The 18,012-nt window shown below is 42.3% G+C and overlaps 1 protein-coding gene across 2 annotated transcripts in view; it reads left to right on the top strand.

The window, feature by feature from the left end:
• The window catches only part of COL4A6 (collagen type IV alpha 6 chain), an 823,409-nt gene that overhangs the window by 384,065 nt on the left and 421,332 nt on the right, over window positions 1-18,012 (top strand). For both annotated transcript variants that reach the window (XM_069211616.1, XM_069211626.1), the window contains exons 15-18: window positions 827-886; window positions 4,682-4,726; window positions 9,790-9,843; window positions 15,080-15,149. In XM_069211616.1, the coding sequence (XP_069067717.1) occupies window positions 827-886; window positions 4,682-4,726; window positions 9,790-9,843; window positions 15,080-15,149 (229 nt within the window). The remainder of the gene's footprint in view (window positions 1-826; window positions 887-4,681; window positions 4,727-9,789; window positions 9,844-15,079; window positions 15,150-18,012) is intronic.

Here is an 18,012-nt window from a genome sequence, read left to right on the forward strand (position 1 = left end):
TGATATTAAGTGTGGCTTTCACGTTACTAAGACTGCTGTTATTTTGGAAATAAACAAGCTGTGATGATTTTGTGCAAACTTCCTGATCAGTAGGTAACAAACAAACTAATAAGCCTGCTAGTGACAGGCAGCAGCATTTTAAAGAGCTATCTATTCAAAAGAGAAAAGGCTCACTTCTTACTCACCAATCACCAACAATAAGGATCCCAGGATACCACTTTGTGTTGAAGATGTTTGCTTCAGTGTTGAGGCATTTGCTAGATTCACTAGATTGGCCCATCCGTGTCCAATGTGGGCAAGTTTAGAATGTTCGGTTTTAATTACATTTAAAAGCAGTAAAACGCGCACCATTGTTTTCTATACCCTAATGTGTTTGAATTTGAAAGTGTCCTATTTCTGCTGTTTAAATTATCTTTGGATCTTGTCAAATCATTTGTACTTCTGTAGACACTATCGTGATGCATTTTATGTTTGCAGTGGTCCCTTAGCTCTCCCGTGAAATGTGTACTTTGTGTTTTGCTGGCCGGCTGCATTTTGTGACCTGTAAACCGTGATAATTTTTGGGCATCAAAGTTTAACAGCCCTGACCCTGAAAAGGCCAGTGTTCTCCTTGTAAGCTTACAGTGGACATTAAGCTAAAAGGATCACCAGAACCGAAGATGAGCCCAGGAAAAGAAGAATGAACAAAGCTGATGGCCTGTGGTACAAACCATGCGTGCGTCTGCTTCTCACTGTTGTACTGCGCTCTGTTTCTACTCCTGTGTGCCACGTAGTTTGTCTCTCTGTGACCGCCTCACTCTGGTATCTCCTTCTTCTCTGCCTGCAGGGCCTCGAAGGTGTTGGAGAAGCAGGTGAAAAAGGAATCCTTGGTTTGCCGGGAAGTCGGGTATGCACTAAATCTGTTTTCAACAGCTTGGACAGCAGCCAAATAATTCAGCCATGTAGTTTGCATGTTCTTTCGCAGCATAATGTTACAGGCCCAATATCTGTCTGAGACCCTCCGACAGTGCGGTACATACACAACTCCTAATCCCACACTTCATTGTTGTTACCCATGGTACTGTAAAGGTAACAGTACTAAAACTCAAGGGCCATTTGTAAATATAGTTTACAGTGTCCGACTATACTCACAAAATCCCTTTCCCTTGGTTTACTAAGGACCAACTCATTCCTAGATAGAGATTTCCTTATTGAGTTTTCCTTCTCTGGTGCACTTCCACAGCTTCACACAGTGACTCTCCCAATATACTGTAAAGATATCTTTGACATTCTCTGCATAATTGACTCGACAGAGCAGCTTCACCCTGTGCCATGAAATTCAGGACCTTCTGCCACATTGAAACAACCTCTTGTCATTGATCAAGGACTAGGTGATCTGATCCACAGCTAGTGTGTGGCACATATCCTGAAACCACATGCCCTGGTTTACCACCTCGCATCTTTCCATGCACCAGATGCCACCTGGCTGATTGTCATTGCATGTCAAAATGGTTTTTGATCAGCGTGGATCACGCTTTTCAAGATCTGACTCTTGATACCCAAGAGAACTAGACACAAAGCCTCCAGGAATGCAGCCACAAATCCTTTAGATGACACTCAGCACAGCCTTCCAAAATATGATCATCTTTAGAAACTTCCAGCATTTCTGTTTAACATCTCCCTGCCCTCCACAGCATCTGTAGCAGTCGCAAGAGATACTAGGAAAGAACTCTTCCAGGTTCTGAGTGGCATGATGCTAGTCATACTTGAATTTATAGTCTGCCTCCTAGGAGCCCATGCGTCTGGGGGTGATTGATGATGGGCGGGCTTACTCCATGCAACTGCACCAGCTACATACAGAATTAAGGTGCCTCCTCACCGACCCCAACGCCCCTAGCAGACCACTCCCAGAAGGATCTAAGTGATGCAGAGACTGCCAGGACCTAGAAGTACAGGTGGTCATGGGCCACATTATAAAGGCCACAGTGAGGCACCAATCCAAACAGTGAAACCACGAGGATGCATCCCTAGAGGCTGCTGAAGTATGATCCCCAAGACCTTGGACTCAATGAGTTTGCAAAAATCAGAGCCACAAAATATCCCTCAGATGATCCATTAGAACAAAAAATCTAGTAGTCATTTCATTCTAATACATCCACTTGAATTCATTTAAAGTTAGACTGATCAGTGTATATATAATTACTGGAAATAAGTGCCAAGTTTGTGACAGTTTGATTTGTCTAGAACAGTATCATACTAGACCCTGTGCCCCATAAACACAAGGTCTAAGAGAGGAGGAAAGGGGGTGGTGGAAGAATGTGCCCAAAAGCTGGATGAAGGTCCCTGCCACACAGTGTATTTCCTTACAGTATGATACCTACAGGTGCAGAGTCAATGCCACCATTTTCTTTACAGCATACACACCAGGATATAATTACTCATTTTAGGATACATCTATTAAACTATTATGGCACTCATAAACTGTGGGCAGGATTTCCAAAACATTGACTTGATATCTCAAGTACAGACAAGCATCAGACCTAATCGAGTGCCTGGAAGCCTTAGGGTTTTAGCAATTGTTGAAAGAGCCTACGCACACTGCTGGGTACATGTGGGGCCTAGTTTATCACGTATCTAGCAGAACCCCTAAATCTATGCAGAAACCAGGCCCACCAATTCCCAATAAGATATATGAAAAGAGTATGCAGGGTTTACTATCAGAACACTATCAAATATAGTTTACATAAGTCCTATTGAAAGTAAAGTGGAACTGCTGCAAGATCACCACCTCAACATAGCTGAAACACCTGACAACGTCCCTCATCTCACCAAAAGGGGCAAAATCAGATCCGAAGTCTCAACAAATGGTTTAAAAGGCAAACAGGCAGTAATCTTGAATTCTGATGAATATGTTTCGGTACTAACATAGGTAAGACATGGCGCAAATAAGTGGGATGGGGTAGATTAAAACAGCCAGCATAAATAGTTTTCTACTCCAACTGACTCATTCACAAAACTAAACAAGAGAGAATTAGTTAGTGACATTCATAATGTGAATAATCTAGAATGTGTGATGCCATGCCATATAATCCCAGTCAGTCTCCTTTTGTCTAACTTGCTCGCAGACTAGAGTCACATACTCCAACTTCATGTGTCAAGGACATCTTCTCAACTTCACGTCAAAGGGGACATGAGTATGCGGATTCAGCCTCTTAAAACATGTATATTAGCCATACCTCAAGGAAATTGCAGAAAACCCAAGCAGTTATCCAACTATGACTATTGCAGATGTATTTTAGCAAACATCTAGCAAAGCAGTAACCAGATAGCCACAAGATTTTAGAATAGGCCAACTGACCCCACGATCTCTAGTGAGTTTCAGACACTTCAGAGGTACGGAGCCTGCTCCTGCAGGCTTTCAAGGTAATGTCCTCATCTCCCTTGTAGAAGGTTGTAACTCAGCTTCAGTATTCTCCATGACAATTATTTCATATGGCCCAGACAGTGAGCAGCAATCTCTCGTTCTGCCCTAGATTAGAGTCAAAGTTTCCTCTAAAACCTCAGCCGACAAAACTGAGTTTGGACAGAGATGACACTCAGTTTAAGGTTTCACACAATTTACCCCAGTTAGTCCAAGTCACCTTCGCAGCTCAACATCTAAATACTCCCATTTGCATACGCTATTCAACAGCATTATATACTTATTACAATCAAGTCTACTTCTGGTTGGAAAAGTAATGAGGGATTCAGGCTGGATCCTGTCTGCTTCATGATGGAGGAAATCTACCCCTACCTGCTTGAATGGCGCCAAAACAAAGGTCTGGTACTGGGTAGGGGATGTTAAAACCTAGAGAGAGCCTGATGATGTTAGCAGAGAGCCTTCACCCCCTTAATCCCATAAATCAATTACAGAAGGAAGTGTATTAAGCTCACATTATCCTTGGCGTAAAGCCAGGTAGCATTCCTACAAAGTAGAACCCATGAAATCTCTGCTCGAGGTATGTCTGGAGTATCACATCCTGTCCTTGAAAGCACATTGGCAGACTGCAGTGAGTATCAAATAAGCAATTCTGAATGTTAAATAAAACAGCATTAGGAACCCACCTTAATGGGATAGGTTTGACCCTGGGCCTTCTACGCCACAACAAGGCCAGTTGGAGCAAAGACACAGGATACCACAAGAAATGGGCCTCCAACTAGACATCATCCAGGAGTCGCTGATTGTGCAGCTTTGAGACATTTTGCCAGCCCCAGGTTAAGTGGCAAAAAAGGGGGGCAGGATCCTTACAGTAGGGGGGCCTAGGGCCTGGACCCTTTTAATCCATCCTACTGGAAGCAGTCTAATCAAACAGATTTTAGAACCTACTGAAAATGGGATTACTAAAACAGCACTCTTTCTGCTTTACTTTAAAACACGACTTAGTCTTCAGATGATGTGGGTGAGACTCAGACTCATCCCTGCCGCCCGCCTCCCCTTCCAAGACATGGAGTCTACTGCACCTGTACCTCAAGCAGACATCCCAAGCTCCTCCTCCCTAGCACACATGGCGCTACCTCGCCAGCTCCTACTCACCAACCCAGTGTATTTGTTTAAATGCAGAAAAGCTGTGAAGCTATTGGAAGATAGCATTGTTGACACTTTAAGGCGCTACAAATGTTTTAAAGTCTGATCACCGTTTTCTGTTAATGGTCTTTTTCTTAGGGGCTACCTGGATTCGATGGAGTTTACGGCCTGCCAGGAAAGAAGGTACTGCCTAACATTTTATCTGGTGAACTATTCATCCTGTATTTATTGTCGCAGCCCGCTTACAGCCTTTGTGATGACGTGTTACGTGTATATATATTTTTTCAAAGTAGGCTGGAAAAGTTTCTAGCAAGGGAGGTGAGATTAGGGGAACAACCGGGAAGTCAGTAACGTATGATGAAAAAAATCAGATAGAATAAAGGAAAGTAGTAAGGGATAAGCTTACCGATAGCAATTAAGGTGTGACAAGGATTGAGGCAAGGGTGAAAATTATAAATGTAAAGGGTTATTCTGTTAAGAGAAGAGGGGGGGGACTCGTCTCTTTACAGAATTTACCGTTATAAGTAATTACATTAAGAATTAAAGAAACAATTAACCCGTATTTTTTTAAAATAACCATAAATAAAATAATCTCCTATAATAATTCACTCAGAGATTAACTACCCTGGGTCATTAAACTCAGTGAATAAATAACCCAAAATTGAGACATCGAACCAAGATAGGTGCTCGCAGCATAACACATCTCTTTCTCTAGCAGTAGGATGGATGGAGCTAATCTGAATCTAGGAGTACTTTTCCATGTCTTTTCTGTATAGAGGCCACAGTTGAATCTAATTTCACATAGGGTTCAACACAGAGATTTGAAAGCAATTCAAGAGCAAACCGGTGACTCTTCAATAATGTGCTGTAAATGTTAAATTGATCATTTCTTTTATATGGCTGTTACTTGGGACCGTTTGTATGCATAGGCCATAGTTGGTCTGCAGTAGCACCCCTGGCTGATGGCGTCTCCCGTGAACCCTTTTTAAGAAGCCACAATGCCTAGAGGGCTCTGCTGTTACACAGGGCCTGATTAGGAGTTTGGCAGTTTGTATACTACCTTTTTACGTGTTACAAGTACAATGGTTTATATTGCATTTGTAATTCTGTGGACAGAATCCCGCATACGCCTACCTCTAAATCAGACCCATAGTGTTTTCGCTGGTGTTCCTTATGCACTAAGTATGCATTCCATGAAAGGGGTCCCAGTTTGCCTACTGACTTTGACCAAATGCATTAATATTTTGCAAACCGACCTATGTACTAATAAGTTGTGTATTGCAATTCGACCTACCTCATTAATATAAAGGAGGTACATTGCAAATTGCTACCCACTATGATTCACTGTCATTACAGGGATAGTGGCCTGCTGCAGTCTGTGATTGCTTTTCAATAGAGCAATCATTGTTTCTAAGTGCAGATTTTCCTTAAAGAAAAATAGGATCTGTTTGGAAAAAAATGAGTTACCAAATTACAAGTTGGGCCATTGTGAACACCCAAAAGCTATGTTGCAATTGCAAAGAATCCCAGCCTCTGGATCTCATAGTACCTTTATACCAAAGGCCCAAACAGTGGCTGAAAAGAACAACCAATGCAAACCAAGATTTGACGTTTCTTACACTCACTTAGGAGTATCTTCTGCCACCTCGTGGTGGACTAGGAACACTACAGTGTAATATTGTGCCTATTCTGTAAGAACAGCAAACGCAGAATCATCCTCCAGCCTGCCATCCTTTTTTTATCATGTTTGAGGAAATGATTAGCGTCATTCACTCATCCCTGTGTTTATCTGATAGATAGATTAAAAGAGGTAGTGTCTCTGTACAGAATTCAAAATAGACAATAGAACAATCGTTAGCAATAAACAAGATGCATGTCGTTTGTTGAGTTGATATACATTGCTTGAAATGGATAGATCACTTTAAGTAGTTTCGATAGCCGTGGTCTACTGTAAAAATAAAATCTAGACTAGCACACATTTAACAAAATGCATGTAAAATCAAGGCAACTTATGTTCACAATCGTTAGTTGAAACAGAGTGGAAATCATGTAGTAGAAGGAAAGAAATGTTCCCCATGAGTTAGTGTGTTCCTCAGTGAGTATGGTTTTACGTGGTCACGTGAAAGTAGTGAGATAGGTAGCGCTGCATGCATGAGCAGTGAAGGCATCCCAAATCCTTGGTGCATTACCCAGAAGGCCATGGATAGAGTACTTTGTTGTTTCCTATTCAGGTGAGGTGTATCAAGCAGGAGATTGTTTTTGCCCCACTTCATGATAGGTGGCATGATGAGTGTATGCACTATCTGTTGTCAGACCTTTGTCTAATAAATATAAAATGTTGTCATTTTGTCAAGCCAAAAACACTGACATAAATGGGCATTTACAGGTTAGCTGAAGAGGTGTGGTTTTCTAAGGAGAAGCTCCAAACTAGCTTATCTTTGGAAGAATGTTATGACTCAGTCAGTGATCATTTACCCCCACCTGTCCATCGCCCAGGCATGTGGCTCTCTCTAGAGGTCATGGCCTCGGGGCCTAAAAGCCAGACTAATGTATTCTGGTTTTTATCAGAAAAAAGAGGCCCTTGGATCCAGCACAAGTCATTGGGAGTCTTTTAACAAATTCACGCTAGCCTGGCTGATGAAGGGTGATACCCTGAAACTGGTCCCAGGATGCTTGTTTCTGGTCCTGGGAGTACCTGGCCTGGCAGTTCGGGCTGGACTGTTCCCATGGGGAACAGTGTCAAGACTGATTTGCATATGGCTAGGTCCAAACTGGGGTGGCATGGTGAGCAAAAGAATTGATGGATTAAACCCATATCTGTGACTGGGGGTGAATGTTTGATTGGTTTCGCATTCCGTCCATCATTTGTGTTTGTTTGAGTCTTTTAACAAGACAGCAACAACAGGGACAGTGTTACAAACTCCAGTCAGTGTTCACAGTAATCATACCACCAGCCGCAACTCCCGAGTCTTACGTGACATCACTTGTACCACTGTAGAGCAAATGACCACACTTTGTCAAAAAGGAACTACTTGATCCAGTGATGACTTGATGTTTTTCCTTTCCTTTGCTATGACTATCTTGTAGGGAGAAATTCTAAGTTTTTTTTCCTAATTCAGGGAGGGATGGCTGTTAGCAAATGTGATGCTCATAGCTACTTTGTTTTGCCCCTCACTCCTAATCTTCCTCCTCTTCAACTAGGTATGAACTCATTTTATTATTTTTGTAAGGCGTTTCGTCACCTTGGGCCTTATGTTCAAAACTATTTTGCAGTTGCAAACGCTCTGATTTGCTAAATCAGAGACTTTGTGATCGCAAAATAGCTTTTGGGTATGTCCAAAACCCAAATTGTAATTGGGTAACTTGTTACAAATCACAAAATAGGTTTGCGATTTTGTTTGGTATATTCCAATGGTGGTGATTGTAATTGTGGTCGCAAATCATTGATAGGTTATCATCACCTCAAAGAAGGTGGTAACCATTTCACAAACGGAAAGGGCTCTCATAGGACTCCTTCCCCTTTGTGAATGTTGTAAATAAAATGTAGGATAAGGCAGTGGTCCCTGGGACCAATGCTTACTCGTAAAAAATAGTTTTAGAAACTTTTTCTTGTTAAACACATCCCAGGATGAGGTCAAAAAATAATATTGCTCTAGTTAAAAGCAATCACAGACCATAGCAGGCCACCATCCCTGTGATGGCAGTGATTCATGGGGGCAGTTTTGCAAACCAACATGTTTGAACAGATGTTGGTTAGGAAAAAAAATGCCTATGGTAAAAGTTGTTGTGCAAATAGCGACCACTTTTACAGAATGTATTGTATGAACATAAGGCCTCCTGTTTCTTACCCATTCACTATTTAAATTGGAGGTTTACCAGCCATTATATTTTTTATTTATTCACCAAAAGGATTACAACTAACACCCAACTTCCAGCTATGTGTTCCAAAACAGAAGAGTTTGGGCCATATGTACGAAAGCTTTTTCCCATAGACACAGAATGGGTAAAATCCTTTGGTACATCTGGCACTTTATGTTTACGCTCCTGAAGAAAGCCAATTTCGTCCTTTGTAACGATCTTTTATTCCCCATATTGTCGTACAACCTCTAAACAGGAATCTTCAGAGTGATGGTCAGAGAGGTTTGTCAATTAAATATTTAGCTTTCAGCAACCAAAGTAACACCAAGGGACTACCAGCGGCCCTGTTCTGACAGAAAATGCTCGAATTTCCATGTCTATGACCTTGGTTTCATGCAAATTCATGAGTTTGAGTTGCTAGAAGTATACTACAAACTGCCACAGGCTTCAAGTTGTACTTCTGTAAAACCTCAGGGAATTCAATTTTCTCAACAATATAGACACACTTATTTCTGAATGAAAAATCAGTAGCACAGATGCAAATCGAGGGGGAAATGTATTTTACACATGCAGCGACCCCATACTGTACGCATTGGTCTGTTGCAGATAACTCCTAATCTAACAGCTTGGGTCATGTTCCAGCTGAGGCCTTCACACGATGTGAAACTAGTCCTAGGCCCCCTTTACTACCTGGTCATTCTAGAGTGTCATAAGTATTAGAACTCAAGTCTCTGGTGGCCCTATAGGCTCTGGGATATCCCGCTGCGTAAATCAGTTTTGTAAAGCTTTGCCTTTACTTATTTTTCACTATGTATTTCATACAAGTGAAAACTACAAGTCTAAGCTTAGACGACTTCCTCATGATGTTTTCTTTCAGTGACATTTTATTGAAACTGTTAACCAGGGGAGATAACTTTGTTTATTAGAGCTATCTTTTTTAAAGAAAAATAAACTTTAAAGAATCTTCAAGAACTTTACTTTCTTTTTATAGAAGATTAGAAAGTTTTGGTTACTCTGGTGTTAAGTATCTTTGACTGAATGTACTACATAGTAGTGATCTGCTCCTTTGATTCCCAAATGTAAGTTTCCTTTGGTGGTTTGCACATGTTGGCTGTTTTTGTATTGCATTGTATTGTATTGTACTTAACTTTGCTTTCCTCCTTTATAAGTTAGACTGCAAAAAAGTATGAAAAATAATAATGTTTGTTATATTGTGCCATGCTCAGACAGTGGTACATCTGTACATTGCTTTGCATCCATAACATGGTTGCATCTTTTGCACCACGATCAGAGCAAGAAACTCTGCAAACAGTCTTAAAAGTGAACACATCAGTTTTGCTAGATTGGCCACACAAGGAATATTTACTTAATGTGTTTTTCTATTACAGGGAGAGCAAGGCTTGCCTGGAGTTTTTGGGCTTGATGGTCTGCCTGGATTTAAGGTAATATTTGGAAAAAGACACACACAGAAGCAAAATGCACAATGGGGTAACCCCAAAGAGAAATATAAAGAACACCAGGTGTATAATTCACATACAATGGTTGTACAATTCAGTCCATGATGCAACCAGTATTTCTTCAGATTAATGAATTCAGTACAATTTGACTGGTCCAAAGTTTATTGCGCATGAGTAATCAGCAATCCACAGAATAATGAATTCCAGGTTTCAAGCCAATTTCTGATTCAAGCCAACACGTGTTTCGTCTTTGGGAATAATTTACATCCCTACACGACTTCTTCAGGGCTAGAAATCACAAACAACACACATGAGTAATGACCAATATGCTCAATCGTCATATTTACACCAAATTTGTGTCCACAAACCCAAAGGAAGGTAGATATTGGAAAGTGCACCCCAAGCATAGTAAGATAAAATTGAATAGAATAAGGCTACCCTCACAAAGAATCCACATGCCAATGTCCACAATCTTTAGACAGATAGAGGGAACTTATGTGTAACAGATTTAGAGACCACATTTAGAGAAGCCAACCCATCTTTGGGATAACCAAGTTTTATTAGAGGAGATGGTGGTAAAGCTAGGACTTAAAAAAGTTCTGAGGGTTTTACCTCTGCGAAAAGATGTCAATACTTGTTCTGATACAATATCCTTGAGTGATGCATCCTGCAAAAGTAAATTCCAGTGTTTGATGATGAATTTTCTTAGTATCAAGGACGCATCATTATGGTCAGTAATGAGCCTCACTACATTAGATGCGGATAAAGTCTCCTTACGTTCTTTAAGTTTTAATGTTACACTTCTATCTAAATATTTTGCTTTGTGTCGTGCTTTCTTTAGAATTTTTCTTGAGTAGCCACGAGTTGCAAATCTCATCTCCATGTCATTTATTTGGGCAAAAAATTCATTGTCTATACTACAGTTGCGTCGTGCTCTCAAGAACTCACCAAACGGGATTGATGCAACTTGATGTCTGGGATGAGCACTTTTGGCATGTAAGATGGAATTACAAGCAGTTGTTTTTCGGAAGAGTCGACTGTGAATTTTGTGATCAACAATAAAAAGTTCAACATCTAAGAATTCAATCTTCACATCACTACATTGATATGTGAATCTAACATTCATATGGTTAGAGTTTATAAAATTACAAAATTCTACAAGTTTTTCTTTACCACCAGTGTCATTGATTTTTTATTCGGAGAAATCCCACATTATAATATGTTGGTCTTGGATTATCCTGACACTACTATTTAGTGTGTTGAACAATATTGGATTGGTAAGGTATTGTGTTTTATAATGTGTATAGTATGTTGTTTGTTTTTTGTGCTTTTTTCTTTTTCCTCCCTTTTGGGGTAGCACTGTGGTTTGCATGTTTGTTGATCTAAGCAATGGGCTTAATGTGTGGTTTTGTATCTGTTACACATAAGTTCCCTCTATCTGTCTAAAGATTGTGGACATTGGCATGTGGATTCTTTGTGAGGGTAGCCTTATTCTATTCAATTTTATCTTACTATGCTTAGGGTGCACTTTCCAATATCTACCTTCCTTTGGGTTTGTGGACACAAATTTGGTGTAAATATGACGATTGAGCATATTGGTCATTACTCATGTGTGTTGTTTGTGATTTCTAGCCCTGAAGAAGTCGTGTAGGGATGTAAATTATTCCCAAAGACGAAACACGTGTTGGCTTGAATCAGAAATTGGCTTGAAACCTGGAATTCATTATTCTGTGGATTGCTGATTACTCATGCGCAATAAACTTTGGACCAGTCAAATTGTACTGAATTCATTAATCTGAAGAAATACTGGTTGCATCATGGACTGAATTGTACAACCATTGTATGTGAATTATACACCTGGTGTTCTTTATATTTCTCTTTGGGGTTACCCCATTGTGCATTTTGTTTGTAATTTGAGGTTTCTGACCTCTGTGGGGTTGGGTGTTTCCCTTGTGTGGTTCCCCGGCATTTACTTTGTCTTACTGGTACCGTGAGCGCCATATTTCCTCGTATCACACCCCGTTCTTACATTTCCACACACAGAAGCATTTGTTTAAAGAAAAGAAAATCATGACTCCTGATTTTGTTTGCACTTGCTCAAATTTGACCTCAGTTTGGCAGATTAGTCATTCCTACAACCCACTTTAGCTAAGCTGCCATAGCTCCCTTAACGACCTAAATGCAGTTGTTCTCAGTGACAGGCAGTGCAATAGCCTACATGAATTACTCTTGGGTAGGGCAGGCTGAGGAGGAGCTTAACCCTATCAGTGGTGCTGAGGATGCAGTCCTAAGCACAGTGCCAAAGAGTTAGTAAGTAAAGAACTTACAGCCAAGGCAAAGGTTTGCATAACATAGTAAGCATGTATTCACTAGTGACCAATGAAAAATGGAAGGGATATCACAGTTTGGGAAAACAATGAACTTTACCATTTATATCTAATAGATTCAATTGAATAGCAAGCATTGCCAAAGTCTACAGATCTAGCTTTAATGTGCTAACACATGCAAATACAGGCATGCTCAAATGCTGCTTGAAGGCATTGGATACACACATGCTGCGTAACACATTAAAGCCAGATCTGCTGACTTTGCCACTAGATCGAACGATTCTAAAAAGGGATTGCTTTCTATATAGAATGCATTTTAGAGATAAAAAGCTGAATGTGACAACCGTTTGATGATTAAGTTCTGCAACGTGAATCTTTTCTGGATTCACATGCTGTGGATTTTTCTGGCATCTCGTGGTTGGGTCTTGAATTCCTCTCTGCAGTGTTTCTTGTCCTGAACTCAAGCCAGGGACGTCAGGTGCAGAGTGTGAAGACTCACGCTTCTGGCGGTAAGTGATAGTCTCTTTAAAGTTGCTGTTTTGTTGCTGTTTCTGGACAGAGCCGCTGTCCTCTGGAGGTTCTTGGTCCTTTAGGTGCAGGTCAGTCCTCTGAGTCCTGCGTCGCTACACAGGTTCTTTGAGTCTGGAGACAGGTCGGTAGGGCTGGGGCCGAGTCAGTTGTCGTCTCCGTAGTCTCTGCTGGACTTTCAGGTCAGCAGTCCTTCTTGTTTTAGATTGCAGGAATCTGATTTCATGGGTTCAGGGTTGCCACTAAATACTGAATTTAGGGGTGTGTTTAGGTCTGGGGGCAGTAACATTGTGCCTTCTCCCTGAGGGTAGGGGGCACATCCCTATTCCTATTGGGGGAATCCTCCAAAACCAAGATGGATGATTTCTTAAGGCAGGTGTCACCTCAGCTCAGGACACCTTAGCGGCTGTCCTGACTGGAGGGTGACTCCTCCTTGTTTTTCTCATTATCTCCTCCGGACTTGCCGCCAAAAGTGGGGGCTGTGTCCGTAGGGGCGGGCATCTCCACTAGCTGGGGTGCCCTGGGGCGCTGTAACAACAGGCATGAGCCTTTGAGGCTCACCACCAGGTGTTACAGTTACTGCAGGGGGAGGTGAGAAGCACCTCCACCCAGTGCAGGCTTTGTCCTGGCCACAGAGTGGCAAAGGCACTCACCCCATGTGGCCAGAAACCCGTCTGGTTGTGGCAGGCTGGCAGGAACTGATCAGCCTAACACTAGGAATTGGACTGGTATACAGGGGGCATCTCTAAAATGCCCTCTGTGTGCATTTTTCAATAAAGCCCACACTGGCATCAGTGTGCATTTATTGTGCTGAGAAGTTTGATACCAAACTTCCCAGATTTCAGTGTAGCCATTATGGAACTGTGGAGTTCGTAATTGACAGACTCCCAGACCATATACTCTTTATGGCTACCCTACACTTACAATGTCTAAGGTTTTGCTTAGACACTGTAGGGGCATAGTGATCATGCAACTATGCCCTCACCTGTGGTATAGTGCACTCTGCCTTAGGGATGTAAGGCCTGCTAGAAGGGTGACTTACCTATGCCACAGGCAGTGGGTTGAGGGCATGGCACTCTGAGGGGAGTGCCATGTCGATGTAGTCATTTACTCCCCACCAGCACACACCAGCTGTGAGGCAGTGTGCATGTGGTGAGTGAGGGGTCCCCAGGGTGGCATTATACATGCTGCAGCCCTTAGAGACCTTCCCTGACAACAGAGCCCTTGGTACCAGGGGTACCAGTTACAAGGGACTTACCTGTATGCCAGGGCTCTGCCAATTGTGGGAACAAAGGTACAGCTTGGGGAAAGAACACTGGTGCTGGGGCCTGGTTAGCAGGGTCCAGGCACACTTTCAATCATAACTAGCATCAACAAAAGGCAAAAAGTCAAGGGGTAACCATGCCAAGGAGGCAGTTCCCTACAAGCACCAATGAGCAGAAAGCCAGCAGGAAGAGGAAGTTTCCCTATTTCAACATTGCATCAGGGGTTTCGAAGCTTAAGCCAAACCCAGTCACCTGCACAGCAATGGCACGCCAGCCCTTTTGGAGACGGGCACAGGGAAGACCACAGCCCTACAGAGGAGAAACAGCTTCCTCTGGAAAGTGACTTAGCAAACCTCCAACACCCCTCACACACAACACCAGTGGGAGGGAGAATATAAATACTTACTTCAGGAATAGAGGAAGATAACATCAGGCAAGTGGCTTTTAAACATCATAGCATTTGGATATTGCATGGAAATGGTAAAAACACCACCAGTACCAGGGATTTTCACAAAATGCATAGCAGCAGTGGCTGCACCTTTGGGAAGACAGGGGATACATGTGTACCCGTACTTAGACGACTGGCTAATAAGAGCACACTCATAAAACAAATGCAGAACAGATCACAACACAAGGTTTTTCAATAAATACAGAAAAAACAAAGCCAGAACAGGAAAAGACCTTTCCAGGAGCTAGACTCAACTCAATGGAGGCAAAGGCATATTGCTGCGAGAAAAGAATAGCATCAATACTGTACCTCCCTGCTCAACCATTGCTTCCCTACCCACACATTCTTGTGTCCATCTTGAATGGGTTTGGCCACAAGCCATTCAAAGCCAAACCAGCACTGCAAAGTCACAAGTTGCGCACCTGCAATTGAAAGTCAGCCCTGTTGGTTTTGTCAGTGCTCGTTATCTTTTTACAGGCTTCCATGTATTATAATGAAGTAAACAACTTTTGGATTCGTAGTTATGATCACCCAATACCATGATACAATCTATATTACTCCTGTCCTACGGCATCTCGGTAGTTACTGCATCACTACATTTTCATGTTGCGTACTTCGTCAAAACATGTTCACATTCTGTGTTAACATTTCAGGGTGAACGAGGAGACCCTGGCCCACCAGGTCCACCTACTTTCATCGAGGAAGACAATGGATTTATCACAGGTGCATTTTAATTTATTTATTATTTTAATATTTGCCTGAAAGCCTTTGTGGAATTTGCGAGCATTTCACCTCAGGAAAAACACCCACATTCTCTGTTCTCTGGATGCCCTGCAGTAATTGCAGTTTTCTTTTTAATGAGCCCACACTCAACCCACAAACATTTCATCACCTACAAGTGCAGCACTGTTTAATTTAGCACTGAGGTGCAGACGGTGAAATGTCCATCAGCATAATTAACGCAGGCCAAAGTCTGCATACCCCATTGTGCATCCAGAAGTATTCCTCCATTTGGGTGACTGACAATGGTTTGTCAATTAGAAAATAAAATGTTATCAATCTTTCACTGAATTTAGATTGTAATTTCTATCATTGATATCAGAACAGATGCAACTTTAATGCTAGTGTTCTCAGCAATTTTATAATGCATATTTCAAAAAGCAAATATATACTCTGAATCTAGTGTTCAGGTAGCAACTCTCTCTGTTGTTGTGGTGTTTCAACACTTATTAGCTCAGGTTTTTGTCTCTGACATTATTTATGCAAGCTGGTTCTTGCCATGCCCATCTGACTCTGACTCAATGGGTTCATAACATAACAGATGACATGGCATAGGCTGCATATACAAAAAGTACTATACTCTGGCAGGGCATGGGAAAATTGATTTCTGCCAAGTCTAGAGTCAAATACAAGGAACATCACAAGGAAGTTCTAGTTCAAACTCCTTTTACTTTCACACTAACCAGCACAAAGAATTTTGAAATTTAACGTTATAAAAATGCAGTGAACTATCCACACACAAACAAAATAATAATAGTCTGTTTCAAACAGTAGAGTAGACCTCATGGTTCAATTGATGGCTTTCCCAGATCAAAACAAAGTGACACACAGATGAATCCAGTCTACAATGTCATAACAGTAGTGTTTAGAGCATGTCACATTATTTACCAAATATATTTAGTTCTGCAGTATTTGTGTCAGATTGCTTGCCAGTCAAGTAATGCTGGTATGACTAAGGGCATTCATTTCCATGTAGATCTGGAATCTCAGTTGCATCTTTGGGTACATTCTGAAAAGTCTAGAAAGGCACTGGCAGAGTTGGTCACTTTACTTTTTTCGATTAGTGTGCAGAAAGGTAAGACAATTCCAGTCCAATGCCAAGGCGGCAACTCCAAATGGAAGTTATATCTAGGACAGACATAACCAGAAATATTTATTTATAGTAATCAGCTATAAAAAGCTCCTGGGACTGTGAAAAAGCCATTTTGCAGGATGACTCTTTTCTGGATTAACATACTGTGCTGTATTCCACCATATAGTGGTTGGGTCCGGAGTTCTCCAGTATTTTGTAGTCCTTTTATTTTTAATTTTTTGTTTGCAAAGTCCTTCCTCTCTTTCTTGTTTTGTTTGTTGGTGGGCGTCGACAGTACCTCCATTTGGTGTCCCTTGTGACGTCGTCATGCTGCCTCTGGAAGCTCCCACCTTTGGTCACAACCTTCAGATTCTTTTTTTTTCCGCCGTTGGGTCTGAAAGCCTGCCGAAGGATCTCCAACACAGAGAACATGCTGCAGCCCTTAGAGACCTTCCCTGGCTACAGGGCCCTTGGTACCAGGGGTACCATTTACAAGGGACTTATCTGTGTGCCAGGGCTGTGCCAATTGTGGAGACAAAGGTACAGTTTAGGGAAAGAACACTGGTGCTGGGGCCTGGTTAGCAGGGTCCTAGCACACTTTCAATCATAACTAGCATCATCGAAAGGCAAAAGGTTAGGGGGTAACTGTAGGAAGTTGGCTCTGTATGTGCTATTTCAAAGTAAGGAATAGCATGCACAGAGTCCAAGGGTTCCCCTTAGAGGTAAAATAGTGGTAAAAATAGATAATACTAATGCTCTATTTTGTGGTAGTGTGGTCGAGCAGTAGGCTTATCCAAGGAGTAGTGTTAAGCATTTGTTGTACATACACATAGACAATAAATGAGGTACACACACTCAGAGACAAATCCAGCCAATAGGTTTTGTTATAGAAAAATATCTTTTCTTAGTTTATTTTAAGAACCACAGGTTCAAATTTAACATGTAATATCTTGTTTGAAAGGTATTGCAGGTAAGTACATTAGGAACTTTGAATCATTTCAATTGCATGTATACTTTTCAAGTTATTGACAAATAGCTACTTTAAAAGTGGACACAGTGCAATTTTCACAGTTCCTGGGGGAGGTAAGTTTTTGTTAGTTTTACCAGGTAAGTACGACACTTACAGGGTTCAGTTCTTGGTCCAAGGTAGCCCACCGTTGGGGGTTCAGAGCAACCCCAAAGTTACCACACCAGCAGCTCAGGGCCGGTCAGGTGCAGAGTCAAAAGTGGTGCCCAAAACGCATAGGCTTCAATGGAGAGAGGGGGGTGCCCCGGTTCCAGTCTGCCAGCAGGTAAGTACCCGCGTCTTCGGAGGGCAGACCAGGGGGGTTTTGTAGGGCACCGGGGGGGACACAAGCCCACACAGAAATTTCACCCTCAGCGGCGCGGGGGCGGCCGGGTGCAGTGTTAGAACAAGCGTCGGGTTCGCAATGGAAGTCAGAGAGATCCAGGGATCTCTTCAGCGCTGCAGGCAGGCAAGGGGGGGCTTCCTCGGGGAAACCTCCACTTGGGCAAGGGGGAGGGACTCCTGGGGGTCACTTCTGCAGTGAAAGTCCGGTCCTTCAGGTCCTGGGGGCTGCGGGTGCAGGGTCTTTTCCAGGCGTCGGGACTTAGGTTTCAGAGAGTCGCGGTCAGGGGAAGCCTCGGGATTCCCTCTGCAGGCGGCGCTGTGGGGGCTCAGGGGGGACAGGTTTTGGTACTCACAGTCGTAGAGTAGTCCGGGGGTCCTCCCTG

This window comes from Pleurodeles waltl, chromosome 2_1, assembly GCF_031143425.1.
Source record: "Pleurodeles waltl isolate 20211129_DDA chromosome 2_1, aPleWal1.hap1.20221129, whole genome shotgun sequence".
NCBI lineage: Eukaryota > Metazoa > Chordata > Amphibia > Caudata > Salamandridae > Pleurodeles > Pleurodeles waltl.